General features: G+C 51.8%; 1 protein-coding gene across 2 annotated transcripts in view; it reads left to right on the forward strand.

Annotated features, from left to right (window-relative positions):
* LOC119956102 (microsomal triglyceride transfer protein large subunit-like) overlaps positions 1-12858 on the forward strand; it is an 86066-nt gene extending 73208 nt beyond the window's left edge. For both annotated transcript variants that reach the window (XM_038782963.1, XM_038782964.1), the window contains one exon: positions 12611-12858. In XM_038782963.1, the coding sequence (XP_038638891.1) occupies positions 12611-12701 (91 nt within the window). In that variant the 3' untranslated portion in view covers positions 12702-12858. The remainder of the gene's footprint in view (positions 1-12610) is intronic.
* Positions 12859-16556: the final 3698 nt, after the last annotated feature.

The raw sequence follows: 16556 nt of genomic DNA on the forward strand, positions 1-16556 counted from the left end.
TCATAGCTAATGCCCTCCATACCAGGCAACATCCTGGTAAATCCGCATCCTCCCTAAAGCCTCCACATCCTTCTGGTAGTGTGGCGACCAAAATTGAACACTATACTCCCAAGTGTGCTGTAACAAAGGTCCTATACAGCTGTAGCATGACTTGTCAATTTTTGTACTCAAAGCTCCGGCCAATGAAAGCAAGCATGCCGTATGCCTTCCTGACTACCTTCTCACCTGCGTTGCCACCTTCAGTGACTTGTGGACCTGTATACACAGATCCCTCTGCCTGTCGATACTTTTGATGCAGAATCAGTGGACACGAAACGTAGATAAAGTCTGAACGATAGGCTTTAATACACAAGAAGTGGACCCAGCAGAAGACGTACGGAAGAATGGCAGACTGCCGGGGAACACGGATTCTTATACCCCGCCTCGTAGGCAGAGCTACCTACCTCTCAGCCAATCGGCACATGACATACCTGGGCCAATGGGCAGCGAATCCTCTGCACCAATGGCAGCTCACACTCCCAGGTACCGTAATACCCCTAGTCATACTACCACAACTTTTAAGGACTTCATGAAGTGTAACGCCGCAATTGCCTCATCCAAGGTGGCGGGTGTCAGTGGAAGTCAGCTGAGGGCGTCCGCTTACGGGATCTTTGCTCCTGCCATGTTCCAACATATATTCATAAGCTGCCAGGAGCAGCACCCAGAGCTGAAGCGGACACAGTGCTAACTTTTCCGATGTATCTTCATAACTGGCGTTTCTCACCCCGGAATCATTCTCGTGGATTTTTTCTGTATCCTCTCCAATGACTTCACATCCTTCCTAAAGTGCGGCCTCCAGAACTGGGCACAACACTGCAGCTGGGGCTGAATTAGCCTCTGACACAAGTTCAATGCAACCTCCTGCCCTTGTACTCTGTTCCCCTACTAATAAAGCCTCAGATACTCTGGGCGTGATTCTCCGCTCCCCACGCCGGGTGGGAGAATCGCGGGAGGGCTCCCCGACAAATTTCACGCCCCCCTGGCGCTCCCCACAATCCCCCCCCCCCCCGCTCAGAAAAATCGGCGCTCGCCGTTTTTCACGGCGAATGGCGATTCTCCGACCTGGATGGGCCGAGCGGCCTGCCGTTCGCAGCCGTTTCCCGACGGCGGCAAACACACCTGGTCGCTGCCGTCGTGAAACGGGAGTGAGAAGCCCGTTTGGGGCTTGTAGGTGGCCTAGCAAGGAAAGAGCACCACGACTGTGCTCGGGAGGGGACAGACCCGCGATCGGTGCCCACCGATCATCGGGCCGGCATCCAAATCGGACGCACTATTTCCCCTCCGCCGCCCAGCAAGATCAAGCCGCCACGTCTTGCGGGGCGGCTGAGGGGAAAGACGGCCACCGCGCATGCGCGGGTTCGTGCCGCCAGCGTCATGACGTCAGCCGCGCATGCGCGGGTTGTAGCCGGCCAACTTGCACATGCGCGGATGACGTCATTAGGCGCGCCGGCCGCGTCATTCTTGGCTCGACGTCCCTGCGGCCGAGAGTTATGGAGCGCCGCTCCTAGCCCCGGCGGGAGGGGAGAATAGGGGGCGAGGAGCGGCCTCCGAGGCCATCGTGAAACTCGGCCGAGTTCACGACGGCCCTCCCGATTTTTCCCGGGAGCGGAGAATTCCGCCCTCTATGTTTCATTAAATGCTCTCTCATCCGGTTCTGTCACATTCAATGATCTATGCACCTTTACACCCAGCTTCGTCTGCCCCGCACCCCCTTATACCCTTTACTTTACATCGTCTCTCCATTTTCTTCCTACCAAAATGAATCACTTCACTTTTTCCCGCATTGAACATTATCTGCCACCTGTCTGTTCCAAAGAACCAAGAAAAGTACAGCACAGGAACAGGCCCTTCGGCCCTCCAAGCCTGCGCCGACCATGCTGCCCGTCTAAACTAAAATCTTCTGCACTTCCTGGGTCCGAAAGAACATTTGGTTCGTTCCACCACATTGTCTGCGTCCCTTCCAAGTTCTGCACCATTCTCACGGTTTTCATTGCTTCCAAATTTCGTATTGCCCCGCAAACTTTGAAATTCTTTGTAACACACCGCCCCACTGGGTGCAGTGGACTAATCGACCCTGAAATCCATGAGCTGAGCACAGGCTGCAGATTGAATCACGGCCTACAATGAGAACTGACTTCAGTGGGAAAGATAATGGGGGGGGGGGGGGGAGATTTACGATGGCGGCTAATCTGCCGAGACCAGTATCACTCCCCTTGTTCTCCGGGTAACGGCAAACCACTTTATTTTGAACTAATTAATTGGTGGTGCGTTTTCCCCTGATATTATGGGGTTGGGTAGACTCAATTTCAATGAGCAAAGTGCCACTGTCACTTTGAACTTTGAACTCAACCAGGGTCCTAAATTTCAGGCCCTGAGAGACTTGCAGCATTTATTTTTTTGAATGTATATTTAATTTTATTTTGTTTTTTTTATAAATTTAGATTACCCAATTATTTTTTCCAATTAAGGGGCAATTTAGCGTGGCCAATCCACCTACTCTGCACATTTTTGGATTGTGGGGGCGAAACCCACGCAGACACGGGGAGAATGTGCAAACTCCACACGGACAGTGACCCAGAGCCGGGATCGAACCTGGGACCTCAGCGCCATGAGGCGGTTGTGCTAACCACTAGGCCACCGTGCTGCCCAATTTAATTTTATTAATCTGGAGTTGAACTAATTGCAGTCAGCATTGTTTACAATCATTCTGTTTTTGCGATATGTTTAATTAAAACGAGCACTGTCCGTATGAAGTCGACATTTAGTCATACTTTCAATCTTCTTCATAGGAGTCGCCAACTCGGAGTCTATTCCTGGAATTTCTGTCACATGGTATCCCAGCTTGAACGGCCCCTCCCCCCCCACACTTCCACCATTTTCCATCTTCCTTCCCGCTTTTGGGAATTTGCCCGTTGAAATCAAAACAGACTCAAATTGGGCAGAATCGTGTCACCATTGGTTCTGGTCTCAGGTGAGGGCCTGTATGGGGTTAAAGGTCGCCGACGGGGAAATCCCATGGCAGGTGGCCAGTTCGGAGTGGGCACCGTGCTTGCTGTCCAATTAGGATCCATGGGCGAGTTCCTGAGGCGGGAGCCCCTCAAAATGGATGCAAGGCTTTTTATTCCTGTGGGTGGTTCCTTGAAGCGGTGAGAGGAGGCAGGAAATTAAGGCCCTCTGGCCTGCTGCGGGAGGAAGAAGCTACTAACCTCCGGACTCGGCAAGCGGCCAATTTGATGCCGGTACGATACTGTCACTGCCTGAGATCGGCCCCAAACAGGAGCTCAAACCTGCCCATCAGGATGCTCATCGCTGCTGGCCCTCGAAGCCCACCATCAGCAGAAGCGCACAGAGGGGGGGGGGGAGGGGGGCAATGCCTCGGGGCACTGATCCAGTGGGTGGCTTCCCCAATTTCCCCACCCCCAGCATCTGAATCCGTTCCCCCCCCCCCCCTCCAACTCCAATAGAGTCATAATGACGCAAAAGAGGCCATTGAGCCGTCGCTGGAGAGGAATCCAGTCAATCCCAAGTCCCCGCTCTCTATCCCCATGGCCCTGAAAATGTATTTCCCAAATATCCATTCAATTTTCTTTTAAAGCCTGCTGCCGCCACCCTCTTAAGCAGCGAACTCCAGGTCATTAAAGGGGTGGTGGTGTAGTGGTATTGTCACTGAATTAGTAATCCAGAGACCCTGGGTTCGAACCCCACCACAGCAGATGGTGAAATTTGAATTCAGTAGAAATCTGGAATTAAAAGGCTAATGATTGTCGATTACTGTAACCCCATTGGGTTCACTAATGTCCTTTAGGGAAGGAAATCTGCCGTCCTTACCCAGTCTGGCCTACATGTTACTTGACACGGTTGAATCTGGACTGAACCCCCCCCCCCCCCCGGCCAACACTGAAATGGCTGAACAAGCCACTCAGTTATGGGGTAATTAGGGATGAGCGACAAATACTGGGCCCAGCCAGCAACGTCCACATCCCAAGAACGAATATAAAAATATATTACTGCTCGCTGTGTAAAAAATAATTCTTCCTCAGAATCCCCCCCCCCCCCCCCCCCCCACAACACCCCTCAGCATCTCTTACTCAAAAACCTTCAATCTCTTTCCTGCAGTCCTTGTACCGCCAGCCAATTGCAAGCAGCTTTTCCCTGTCGACCTTATCGAAATCTGTCACATCACCCTCGGTCCCCTCCGCTCCAAGGGGAACGGCCCCAGCTGCTTCTCTAATCTAACCTTGTAGCTAACAATCCCCCTTCCCCCTGCCCGCCCACACCCCCACAACCCCCTGGGACCGTGGAAAATCACCTCTGCACCTCCCCCAGGACCCTCACAGCCTTCCTTATTCTCAGCTAACTTTTTACTATTTGTAAAAGGTTTTTTTTTCCTAAAAAGCCCTGATGTTTGATCTTCCTGGAGTTATTCACAGTGGTGAGCTTGGGGGGGGTGGGGGGGGGGGGGGGGGGGGGGGGGGGTGGCTAGGTGAAAAATGCAGCTGACAAACGGTCGACAGCCCTGAAAGTTCTCTTGCTGCCAGGCAGTCTCTCGTTGAGACGCTGCGTGTGAAACGGTTCACTGCGCTCAAGTTCTGTTGTAAAAGAGGCTTTCACCACCTGGGGGATTGGCATGATGAAGACGGTGGAGTACTGGTGGGGCTGGTGCCAGCAGGAAGCTGGTGGCCTCCCCCTAGTTCCTGATTGGTGGTGTTTTTCGGCACAGGAATGTTGCCCTCTTTGTGCTGCTGTCCCCCTGTTTCGCTCAGGAGGATATGGCTGACAGGTGTCAGACCTCTCCTCAAGCGGAGCTGGGGGACCATTGTTAGGCCTGAGCGTGGATGAGTACTTTCCCTTACTCTTTCATCGGATGTGGGCATCGCTGGCCGGGCCGGCATTTGTTGCCCATCCCTAATTGCCCACGCCATAAGACATAGGAGCAGATGTAGGCCATTCGGCCCATCAAATCTGCTCCATAGCAGTTAAGCATCGACCACAATGCTGTGGATCTGGAGTCACATGTAGGCCAGACCGGGTAAGGATGGCAGACTTCTTTCCCGAAAGGAGCATTAGTGAACCCGCTGAGGTTTTTTTTTGCGACAGTTGACAGTGGCTTCATGGTCACCTTTCAACTTGTAATTCCAAATTTTTATTAAATTCAAGTTCCACCATCTGACAAGGTGGGATTCGAACCGGGGTCCCCAGAACATCACTCGGGTGATTTGGGGGTGCACGTTATGAGTAATTTGAGACCCAAAGTGGAGAGATTCTCTGGCCTGTTTGCTGGCAGCGGGAGGTGCCTTGCCATTGGTCGGTGGCGGGATCTCCGGGTCCCACTGCCGTCAATGGGATTTCCCATTGGATCCACCCCAGGCAGGCGGGAGACCCATCGGCAGGACCGGAAGATCCCACTGGCACGAACAGCCGGAAGATCTCGCCCGACAATGTGTTGCATTCGCAGGAGGGACTTTGGGAGTCACGGTGGGAGTGTTCATTCACTGGAGTTATCCACGTCTGGGTTTGCTCTACACTCAGTGATACAAATACCTGTTCCTGTCTTCGGCTCTGTCTTCCAGCTCTTTCTACACTTTTCTCAGAGTCCACACCCAGGCTCAATTAATAAGTACGGTGAGCAAGGATCAGTAAACAGACACACAGCTAAACACAGAACAGTTAAAACCACTGACCGTTACAATTGATTGCTGTAATTATTCAAGAATTCCATTATTGTATCATGTGGCCACCAGGGTGGTTGACGGTGAACTGGATAGATATTGCTTATGTTTTCTTTCTGGTTATTCCTGGGTTCCTTAGACCATCGCTGGCTGTGAAACCAATAGATGGGGCGCCAGTCAAGAGAGCTGCTTTGTCCTGGATGGTGTTGAGCTTCTTGAGCATTGTTGGAGCTGCACTCATCCAGGCTAGTGGAGAGTGTTCCATCACATTCCTGACTTTTACAAAGAATAAACCACATTGCTGTGGGTCTGGAGTCACATGTAGGTCAGACCGAGTAAGGACGGCAGATTTCCTTCCCAAAGGGACATTGAACCGGTTGGGTTTTTACGAGCACTTCCTGAGGGCCACAGAAAATAGAAAGCAAACCTTACCCTCTCTTTAAACAGATGTAAATAATTGTGCAAGGTATAGGCATAGGGAGGAATGTTGCCACCAATGTATGTGTACATAAGAACAGTGGTAGAAGTGAATCAATCCAGGCTACTCCAGCCAGACAAGGCGCAACCAACACAACACAGCACACTGGGGTTATTATCTTGAAAGTGGAGGTGGCTGATGTCTATGTTAGAGTCAGAGAATTCCGACGGTGCAGGGGGAGGCCATTCGGCCAGAGAGTCTGCCCCAACTCTCCGAAAGAGTATCCTATCTTGGCCAATGCCCACGCCCCATCCCTGTAACCCAATAACCCCACCCAACCCTTTTGGACACTAAGGGGAAATTTATCACGGCCAATCCACCTAACCTGCACGTCTTTAGACTGTGGGAGGAAACCGGAGCACCTGGAGGAAACCCACGCAGACACGAGGAGAATGTGCAGACTCCGATCAGTCACTCTTGAGAAGGTGGTGGTGAGCTGCCTTCTTGAGCCGCTGCAGTCCACGTGGTGTAGGTGCACCCACAGTGCTGTTAGGGAGGGAGTTCCAGGATTTCAACCCAGTGACAGTGACGGAACGGCGATATATTTCTAAGTCAGGATGTTGTGGCAGCACGGTAGCACAGTGGTTAGCATAGCTGCTTCACAGCTCCAGGGTCCCAGGTTCGATTCCCAGCTTGGGTTACTGTCTGTGCGGAGTCTCCACGTTCTCCCCGTGTGTGCGTGTGTTTCCTCCGGGTGTTTCTGTTTCCTCCCACAGTCCAAGGATGTGCAGGTTAGGTGCATTGGCTATGCTAAAATGCCCTTAGTGTCCAAAAAAGGTTATGGGGATAGGGTGGAGGTGTGGGCTTAGGTAGGGTGCTCTTTCCAAGGGCCGGTGCAGACTCAATGGGCCGAATGGCCTCCTTCTGCACTGTAAATTCTACAATTCTGTGTGGCTTAGAGGGGAATGTTCAGATGGTGGTGTTCCCAGGTGTCTATCTCGCTTGTCCTTCTAGATGGTGGAGGTTGTGAGTTTGGAAGGTGCTGCTTAAGAAGACTTGGCAAGTGCATCTTGTAGAGGGTATACTTGACTGCCACTGTGCATCGGTAGTGGACGGAGTGAATGATGGTGGATGGGCTGCTTTGTCCTGGATGGTGTTGAGTTTCTTGAGCGTTGTTGGAGCTGCACTCATCCAGGCAATGGGAGAGTGTTCCATCACACTCCTGACTTGTATTAAGAATCAACCACATTGCTGTGGGTCTGGAGTCACATGTAGGCCAGACCGGGTAAGGACGGCAGATTTCCTTCCCTAAAGGACATTAGTGAACCAGATGGGTTTTCACGACCATCGATGATGGTTGTCATGGCCACCATTACTGGCACTGGGGGCGAAATTCTCCGACCCCCAGCAGGGTCGGAGAATCGTCTGGGGCCGCCAAAAATCCCGCCCCCGCCGTGGCAGAGATTCTCCGCCACCCGGGAAGTGGCGGTGGCGGGAATCTCATAACTCCGATGGGCGAGGCCCCTGCGGTGATTCTCCGGCCCGCGATGGGCTGAAGTCCCGCCGCTGGGAGGCCTCTCCCACCACCGAGGTTTGAACCACCTCTGGTGGCGGCGGGATCGGCGGCGCGAGCGGGCCCCCAGGGTCCTGGGGGGGGGCGCGGGGCGATCAGACCCCGGGGATGTCCCCACGGTGGCCAGGCGCGCGATCGGGGCCCCCCGCTCAGACTCCGGGCCAGTGCCCTGGGTGCTCTTTCTCCTTCCGCGGCCGCCACGGCCTCCACCATGGCGGAAGCGGAAGAGAAACCCACATCGCGCATGCGCCGGTGGTGACGTGCCGCTGACGTCACTGCCGGCGCATGCGCCGACCGGCGAAAGCCTTTCGACCAGCCCCGCTGCCGGGGGCGCTGGTCTTTTGTGCCAGTCTTCTGGTGCCAACCGCTCCGGCGCGGGGCTGGCCCCCAAAGGTGCGGAGAATTTCCCACCTTTGGGGAGGCCCGACCCCGGAGTAGTTGGCGCCACTCCCCTACTCCGGGACCCCCCGTCACGCCGGGTAGGGGAGAATCCCGCCCTATATTGTATTCCAGATTTATGAATTGAATTTAAATTTAACCAGCTGCAATGGTGGGATTTGAACCCATGTCCCCAGAGCTTTAGCCTGAGCTTTCTAGATCATGATTTATTTTGTGCCCAAGAATTTCCAACTGGCCCTTCCTGATCTTGGTCAGAGGTCTTTTGGTCTACGATTTTACTAGCACTCCTTCATCGGTATTGCCGCCTGTCCCAGTTGGTTCCATTCGCAGCAACGTCAGTAAGCAGAGGGCACAGATTTAAGATAATTGGCATAAAAATCCAGCGAGGTGTTGTGATCGGGAATACGCTGACCAAAGAGGCGGGGCCGCGGAGTCCGACATAATTTTCCAAAGGGATTGGGAGAAATTCTTGAAAAATAGGGACTTTTCCGGCTTAAGGAAAATCGGCGAGCGGCGGGATTTCCCGGGCCCAGGCGGCAAGACGGGAAAACCTGGACAGCCGCTGAAAGCTCTCCAAATTTTCCCAACCCGCCCGCTGGGGGCAAGGAAAATCCCGGCCAATGAGTGGCGCTGCTTGAGCAGTTCTTTCTGGAGTGCCAGCAGGGAAGCGATGGGCCAAGCGGCCCACTTCTGTGCTGTATCGACCTACGACCCAAAGTGCCGGGTGCGAAGATTCATTACGGTTCCCTGGTCAATGACCTGAGGTGAGGTTTTAGCCTGTATTCCTTCACCTCGCTCAGAAGAAGTTCAGTGCCTGTTCTGGGAGGAGATCAGTCAAAACAAAGTTAAACTTAGAATGAACAAAACCAAAGACAGATTTGTAAATTGTAACAAAGATCACGTTAGGACACATTGGCCCAAGATTGAGATATCACCTAAAACACACGAGAGGCTGATTTGAATGTGTTCTGTTAGCTGGATTAGAGGGAACGGTGCTCTGGCGCCCACAGCAGAACCCCTACCACTCGATTCCCACATCCTGCCATTCCGTCTTGGGGATTCCCACATAGGTGAGCGTCTCATCGGGTTCAGGTGGTGCAAGTAGAGCTCTGGGGCAGGTTGGCGATGTCAAAGGGCACATCATGTGCTGGGCACACCACCACCCCCCCCCCCCCCCCCCCCCCCCCATTGTTACCAGATGTTAAACAGCTGACTCACGCCTCCTTAAAGTGTCTGCCGCAGGCTCCTGGGAAAATGGCACGTTTATTTCCCTGATTGTTGTCAGGCCGAACGGAGCGCTATTGCTTCTGAGGAATCGCCTGGCCCTGGGCGTTGCTTCCCCCACCCCATCGGGCCTGGATCAAATTCCGGCACGTCTCTGCGACCTGGCCATCGGAATCCATTTCCCACTTACAAAGGTGCCTGTGGACGTTGGAACTCACCGTCCAACTATACATCAGGCCCGACCCTCGGTACAGCATGGGCATCGCCTCCGATGCCAGGGGTGTGATTGCCGTGCCCTAGGGAAGCAGTGGCGTAGTGGTATTGTCACTGGACTAGCAACCCTGAGACCCAGGGTAACGGGGACCCGGGAAGGATGGTGAAATTGAAATCCCAATACAAATCTGGAATTATAAGTCGAATGATGACCATGAAACCATTGTTGACTGTTGTAAAAACTCATCTGGTTCACCAATGTCCTTTGGGGAAGGAACTCTACCTGGTCTGGCCTACATGTGACTCCAGATCCACAGCAATGTGGTTGGCGCTTAACTGCCCCCTCGAGGGCAATTAGGGAAGGGCAATAAATACTGGCCCAACCAGCGACCCCCACATCCTATTAATTTTTTTAATCACCCACCCTGTATACTCACAAGGTTCCAGCCAAGTGCATAGATTCCAGGCTGATTGAAGTCATGTGAGATGCTCTCAGACTTGTCCTTGAAGTAATCGTTATTTGTTTAAGCTGTCTAGTCATTACGCTGGTTTCGAACTAACAAAGTCTCCAGCAAGCTGCACGGCCAAGTAGGTTGTTCTGGTTTGAACCTGCCGGTCACCTACAAAGCATTACAACTCCCCAATCTATTTTCAGATTCACCCAATGGCCTCCTGCCCTGAGGCAAGGTTGAACTATTCATAGTGGCACCCATGCCCACAGCACTGGGCCCGCCCCCGGGGAGGGCAAACTTCAAACAACCCAAAGGGAAGCCAGAAAAATGGTTCAAACCTTTCAGTCAGGGGGCCACTGGGAAATGAGGCATGATAATCGGTGACCAGGGTCAATAACTGCTGTGGGGCCTAGGACCCTGAATGAGGGATCCATTCCTGCTTACAGAGTACATACCCAGGGATCGCTGGGTCTATCAGGGATCGCTGGGTCTATCAGGGCATGGCTCAGGCAGAATTCCCACGGGCAGGTGAAAGATTCCCCTGTCCCATACATCCATCAGCTTCTGCAGTGTTTGGGAGGGGGACAACAGTAACAGCTTATATGTACGTACGTCACGTACTCAAAAGCTGAGAGGCAGTGGCGTAGTGGTATTGTCACTGCAATAGTAATCCAGGGACCCAGGGTAATGCTCTGGGAATCTGGGTTCGAATCCCACAACAGCAGCTGGTGAAATCTGAATTCAATAAAATCTGTGATTAAGAAGTCTAGTGTCAATTGTCATAAAAATCCATCTGCTGACCTTACCTGAGTCCAAAGATGTGCAGGTTAGGTGGATTGGACATGATAAATTGCCCTTAGTGTCCAAAATTGCCCTTAGTGTTGGGTGGGGTTACCGGGTTATGGGGATAGGGTGGAGGTGTTAACTTTGGGTAGGGTGCTCTTTCCAAGAGCCGGTGCAGACTCGATGGGCCGAATGGCCTCCTTCTGCACTGTAAATTCTATGAAACTACCTAACCCGGCTTCGCGGACAGGTGACTCCAGACCCACATCAAAGTGGTTGACTCTTAGATTCCCTCGTAGGCAGCCTCCACTCAGTTCAAGGACAATTAGGAATGGACAATAAACGCAAGAATGAGGGTGGCGCAGTGGTTAGCACTACAGTCTCACGGCGCCGAGGTCCCAGGTTCGATCCCGGTCACTGGGTCACTGTCCGTGTGGAGTTTGCACATTCTCCCCGTGTCTGCGTGGGTTTCGCCCCCACAACGCAAAGATGTGCAGGGTCGGTGGATTGAACACGTTAAATTGCCCCTTAATTGGAAAAAATGAATTGGGTACTCTAAATTTAAAAAAAATAAACGCAAGAATAAAGAAAAATTATAAAACAGCTTACAACACTGAACCTCGAGCCAAGATTAGAGCCGGTGCAGACTCAATGGGCCAAATAGCCTCCTTTTTCACTGTAGATTCTATGATTCCAGCGCACGGGGAGAATTCCCGCTCTCCAGGAATGGGATAGAATTCCTGCCCTCCTTCACTGGGAGGTAACTCCCACTCGCTAGGAGTGGGACAGAATTCCCATGCTCCAGCACACAGGGAAAATTCCTGTTCTCCAGGCCTGGGATATAATTCCCGCTCTCCAGAACTGGTATAGAATTCCTGTTCTCCGGCACACGGCGAGAATTCCCGTTCTCCAGGACTGGGATAGAATTCCCGCTCTACAGCACACAGGGAGAATTCCCATCCCTGGAACTGGGATAGAATTCTTGCTCTCCAGGACTGGGATGGAATTCCCACTCTCCAGCGCACGGGGAGAATTCCCGTTCTCCAGGACTTGGATGGAATACGCGCTCTCCAGCACACTGGGATAGAATTCCCGTTCTCCAGGACCGGGATGGAATTCCCGCTCTCCAGCGCACGAGGAGAATTCCCGTTCTCCAGGACTTGGATAGAATACGCGCTCTCCAGCACACTGGGATAGAATTCCCGCTCTCCGGGACTGCGATGGAGTTCCCGCTCTCCAGCGCACGGGGAGAATTCCCGTTCTCCAGGACTTGGATACAATATTCCTACCCACGTAAAGGAACTAAAAGATAAAACTTAACGTTTACCATATCCTCAGAGCATCCAGTTGTTTTCTGAAGTGTGTAGGTTGGCGTAGGGCCACCTTAGGGTGTGATACTCAATTAGCAGTCTGGAGGTTGCAGGTTCAAATCCCACTTTGGGCCACTGGGGAGCTGAACTCACCGAACGTGTTGACTTGTGCCCCAAAGCAGGTGAAATGATCACAGAAGCTGCCAAAACCCAGCTCATGTCTCTCAGTGAAAGAAAGATTCTGCCACTCGATCCGGTCAGGCTTGTGACCCTTTACGATTGATTCTCGAGGTGCGGGCACTGAATATGGCTTTGGCAGCATCGTCTCTATTCTGAGAACAAATGTGTTTTTTTTTAAAAGACAGCAGCCATTCAGAGAATGTAGGACGCCAGAGCAGCGATTGAGACTGGTTAGTTAGACCGAGTTACTACAGCAAGGTTAGCAGGAGAGCCGAACTCAAGTAGGAGAATTGTTAACTGTTCAATAAATGTGCTAAACTAATCTCCAAGTCTGAACCTTCCTTTGTCAGAGTCTACATCAAGGAAGCAGCTCATGCTACATCAAGAAGCATAACACAACAGAGACGAATGATGATTTCATCCGATTTGTCGCGAAATTAGTCGAGGGTGGAATGTTGACCAGGGACTGTGGGAGAATTCCCGACTCCAGGTCTGGGGGCGAACTCCCGCTCTCCCAGAGTTTTCCTGCTTCTGGTTGTTTTTATCTGATCTCTAATTTCCAAGCCATTGACAAATAAATAAAATCCTGAAAAATAAATCATCTGAATGGGTGACAGATTGTCGCACTCCCACCAATCCCGTTCATCCTGAACAATTGACTGTATTTGGAAAATGAGCGGATCATTCTCAATGGTAGCACAGCACGGTAGCACAATGGTTAGCACAGTTGTTTCACAGCTCCAGGGTCCCAGGTTCGATGCCCCGCTGGGTCACTGTCTGTGCGGAGTCTGCATGTTCTCCCCGCGTCTGCGTGGGTTTCCTCCGGGTGCTCAGGTTTCCTCCCACAGTCCAAAGATGTATGGGTTAGGTGGATTGGCCATGCTAAATTGCCCTTAATGTCCAAAAAGGTTAGGTGGAATTACGGGGGTAGGGTGGAGGTGTGGGCTTAAGTGGGGTGCTCTTTCCAAGGGCCGGTGCAGACTCGATGGGCCGAATGTCCTCCTTCTACACTGTAAATTCAATGATAATTGTCTTGTTCCAAATCAATTCAGGCCACAGCCATTTCTATCAGTTCAGTAAATCCTTTGTGCTTCGTTAACCCCTTGGATAGATCAATTGAAAAAGCTTAGTTGATTTTGTCTGTATGTCAGTGATGACTTTAACAGCTGGGCTGGCTCCGTCTTTGCTGTCACACCTATCAAAGGAGGATGAGTGCACAAACCCCACATACCCTTTTCAGATACTAAGGGGCAATTTACCATGGCCAATCCACCTGACCCGCACATTTTTGGATTGCGGGAGGAAGCCGGAGCACCCAGAGGAAACCCACGCAGACACGGGGAGAACGTGCAGACTCCACACAGGCAGTCACCCAAAGCCGGAATAAAACCCGGGTCCCTGGTGCCGTGAGGCAGCAGTGCTAACCGCTGCGTCACCATGCCGCCCACGAGTGGACCAATAGCAAACTTCAGATTTTTTTTGCCTCAAGGTGGTCTTCATGTGTCTTGGCAGAGCACTGGCTACACGCCCAGCAGTCAATCATGCTCAATTTAGCCCCCACTTTAGGGTAAAGTGGTCACGCCACTTCCAGATGGTGGTCAGGCCCTGAATGAGGCTGAGGACTGGTTAGTGTCGGGTAACAACCTCCCAGCCACTGACTAGCCCCTGTTAGTGGGGTGAACGCGCATTTGGCAAAGGAAGGAGCTGGAGCCTGTCTGTCTTCACCACAGGTTTATTCACAAAGCCCAGTATAATATAAATGCAGACTAATTCTCCTCTGAATAGGTAGAGAGACTGGTTCTTAGATTTTTGCCTTAAATGGGTTAGCCCTGCTGCCTCACGGCGCCGAGGTCCCAGGTTCAATACCGGCTCTGGGTCACTGTCCATGTGGAGTTTGCACGTTCTCCCCGTGTTTGCGTGGGTTTCGCCCCCACAACCCAAAGATGTGCAGGGGAGGTGGATTGGCCATGCTAAATTGCCCCTTAATTGGAAAAAATGAATTGGGTACTCTAAATTTAAAAAAAAAAGATTTTTGCCTTAACCTTTCCCCAGTTCGTATCAACTGATCTTAATCACACCTGAGCAGACAGGTGCCTCAATCGGACGGGGCTCCTGGCTTTAATCGCTGCTTCTGGGATCTTCCACCGAGGTCACTTCCAGATCCCTGACCTGGAACTGAGGCTGATCTTGAGGTCACAACCCAACTGAGACTATTCAACCCAATGGGTGTATAGAATCAGAAACATTATCATGCAGACGGAGGCCATTCAGCCCATCACTGACCCTCCGAAAGAGCACCCTACCCACACCCTCGTCTATTCCGCCCTATCCCCGTAACCTAACCTGCGCATCCCTGGACACCAAGGGGCAATTTTCGCACGGCCAATCCACCTAACCTGCACATCTTTGGACTGTGGGAGGAAACCGGAGCACCCGGGGGAAACCCACGCAGACACGGGGAGAAAGTACAGACTCCGCACAGACGGTGACCCAAGATCGGAATTGAACCCAGGTCCCCGGCGCTGCGAGGCAGCAGTGCTAACCACTGTGCCACCGTGCGCCCTTATAATGGGCCTCTAGCATCCCTTAAGTGTTTGTACAGAGCTGCCATTCTACCTCCAGTGAGTTCTGCTTTGGGTACATCAGTCAATATGCCAAGCTAATTGCATTATTGGTAGATCTATGAAGCATTTTCTTGAGTTGAGTGAGGTTCACGTGGCCTGGCACACTCACATCTCCTCTGAGACCTGGGTGTATAATGGGAATGTCACCCTGGTGCATTAGGGCCTAGTCAACCATACTTTTGTTACATCCTGGGCTCAATTATTCCGATCATCACCCTTGAACTTGAACTCACCTTTGTTACCCGAACCCTAACTGATGCCAAATCCCGTTAACCCGTCGCTAACGACCATTAGCTCCCTGGTCGGACAACAACTGGATTTCAGATTTTGCATCCTTTGTGTTGAGGATGGGACAAATGGGGGTAGGTAGGTCACGTTAAATGTTAAAGTATCAAACCCCATCCCAACTCAGTTTGAACAGAGGCTGGAAGGGCACAGTCAGCCAACCTGATCTCGAGGGTTCAGTGAAGAATGGTTTTTAAGAAGGCTGTGTTCTTCCATTTTAACAAGTACTCTACTTTTATTGAAAGAAGGGAGGGTCTCCCTTAAGGAGGGATGTCTGGAATAACACGTTTCCTGTCAGGAAAGACCTTTCCACTCCACTTTTCGGAACCCCAAGTGTTGAGGCCTTTGACTTCAATCCTCCCTATGGCCTTGCCGCTCCCTATCTCTATACCCTCCAGCCCCTCACAGCCCTCTAATTCTGACCTTATCCATTCCCCGATTTTCTCCACCCTAAATTGGTGGCCGTGCCGTCAGCTACCTAAACCCCTCAGGGAATACCTCCATAAACGTCTATGACTTTTACCTCCCTTGCTCCTACTTGTCACCCGAGGTACCAGCCGCTTTTACCAAACTTTCCGTCACCTGGCCGTCCCATAATGTGGTTCCATGTCGAATCCTGTCCGATTCACGCTGTTGCGACGTTGTCTTGTGTCGGGACCTGGATCGTTGTTGAGTTGATCTGCTGAAGTCGGGGGTTAAGCCCTGTTGTTGGAGCAGAGTACAGAGAGTATTTATTCACATCTAACTGATCAAAGGCCACACGGCGCCGAGGTCCCAGGTTCGATCCCGGCCCTGGGTCACTGTCCGTGTGGAGTTTGCACATTCTCCCCGTGTCTGCGTGGGTATCACCCCCACAACCCAAAGATGTGCAGGATAGGTGGATTGGCCACGCTAAGTTGCCCCTTAATTGGAAAAAATGAATTGGGTACTCTAAATTTATTTTTTAAAACTGTTCCGCTGTAACTTTGAGGGAAGCATCTGCAATGGAAGGACATTCTCGGCCTGTTGTGCCCCCAAAATAAAACCTCACTCTACTAGTCCTTCAATCCCACAGCTGATCAACTAATGTGATCTTCCCTCCCTCCAGAATCGCCTTTCTCATCTCTAACGATGAGGATGTCTATTATTATAGGGGCTGGCACAATGGGCTAAACAGCTGACTTATAATGCAGAACAAGGCCAGCAGCGCGGGTTCAATTCCCGTACCAGCCTCCCCGAACAGGCGCCGGAATGTGGCGACTAGGGGCTTTTCACAGTAACTTCATTGAAGCCTACTTGTGACAATAAGCTACTATATAATATTAATGATATTTCTAGAATTAATGTAACTGTAGATTTCCTGCCTCACACAAGGTGTTCATGACTGGTGCTCCAGCGGTTACAGATG

The sequence above is a fragment of the Scyliorhinus canicula genome, chromosome 22, assembly GCF_902713615.1.
Source record: "Scyliorhinus canicula chromosome 22, sScyCan1.1, whole genome shotgun sequence".
Taxonomy (NCBI): Eukaryota; Metazoa; Chordata; class Chondrichthyes; order Carcharhiniformes; family Scyliorhinidae; genus Scyliorhinus; species Scyliorhinus canicula.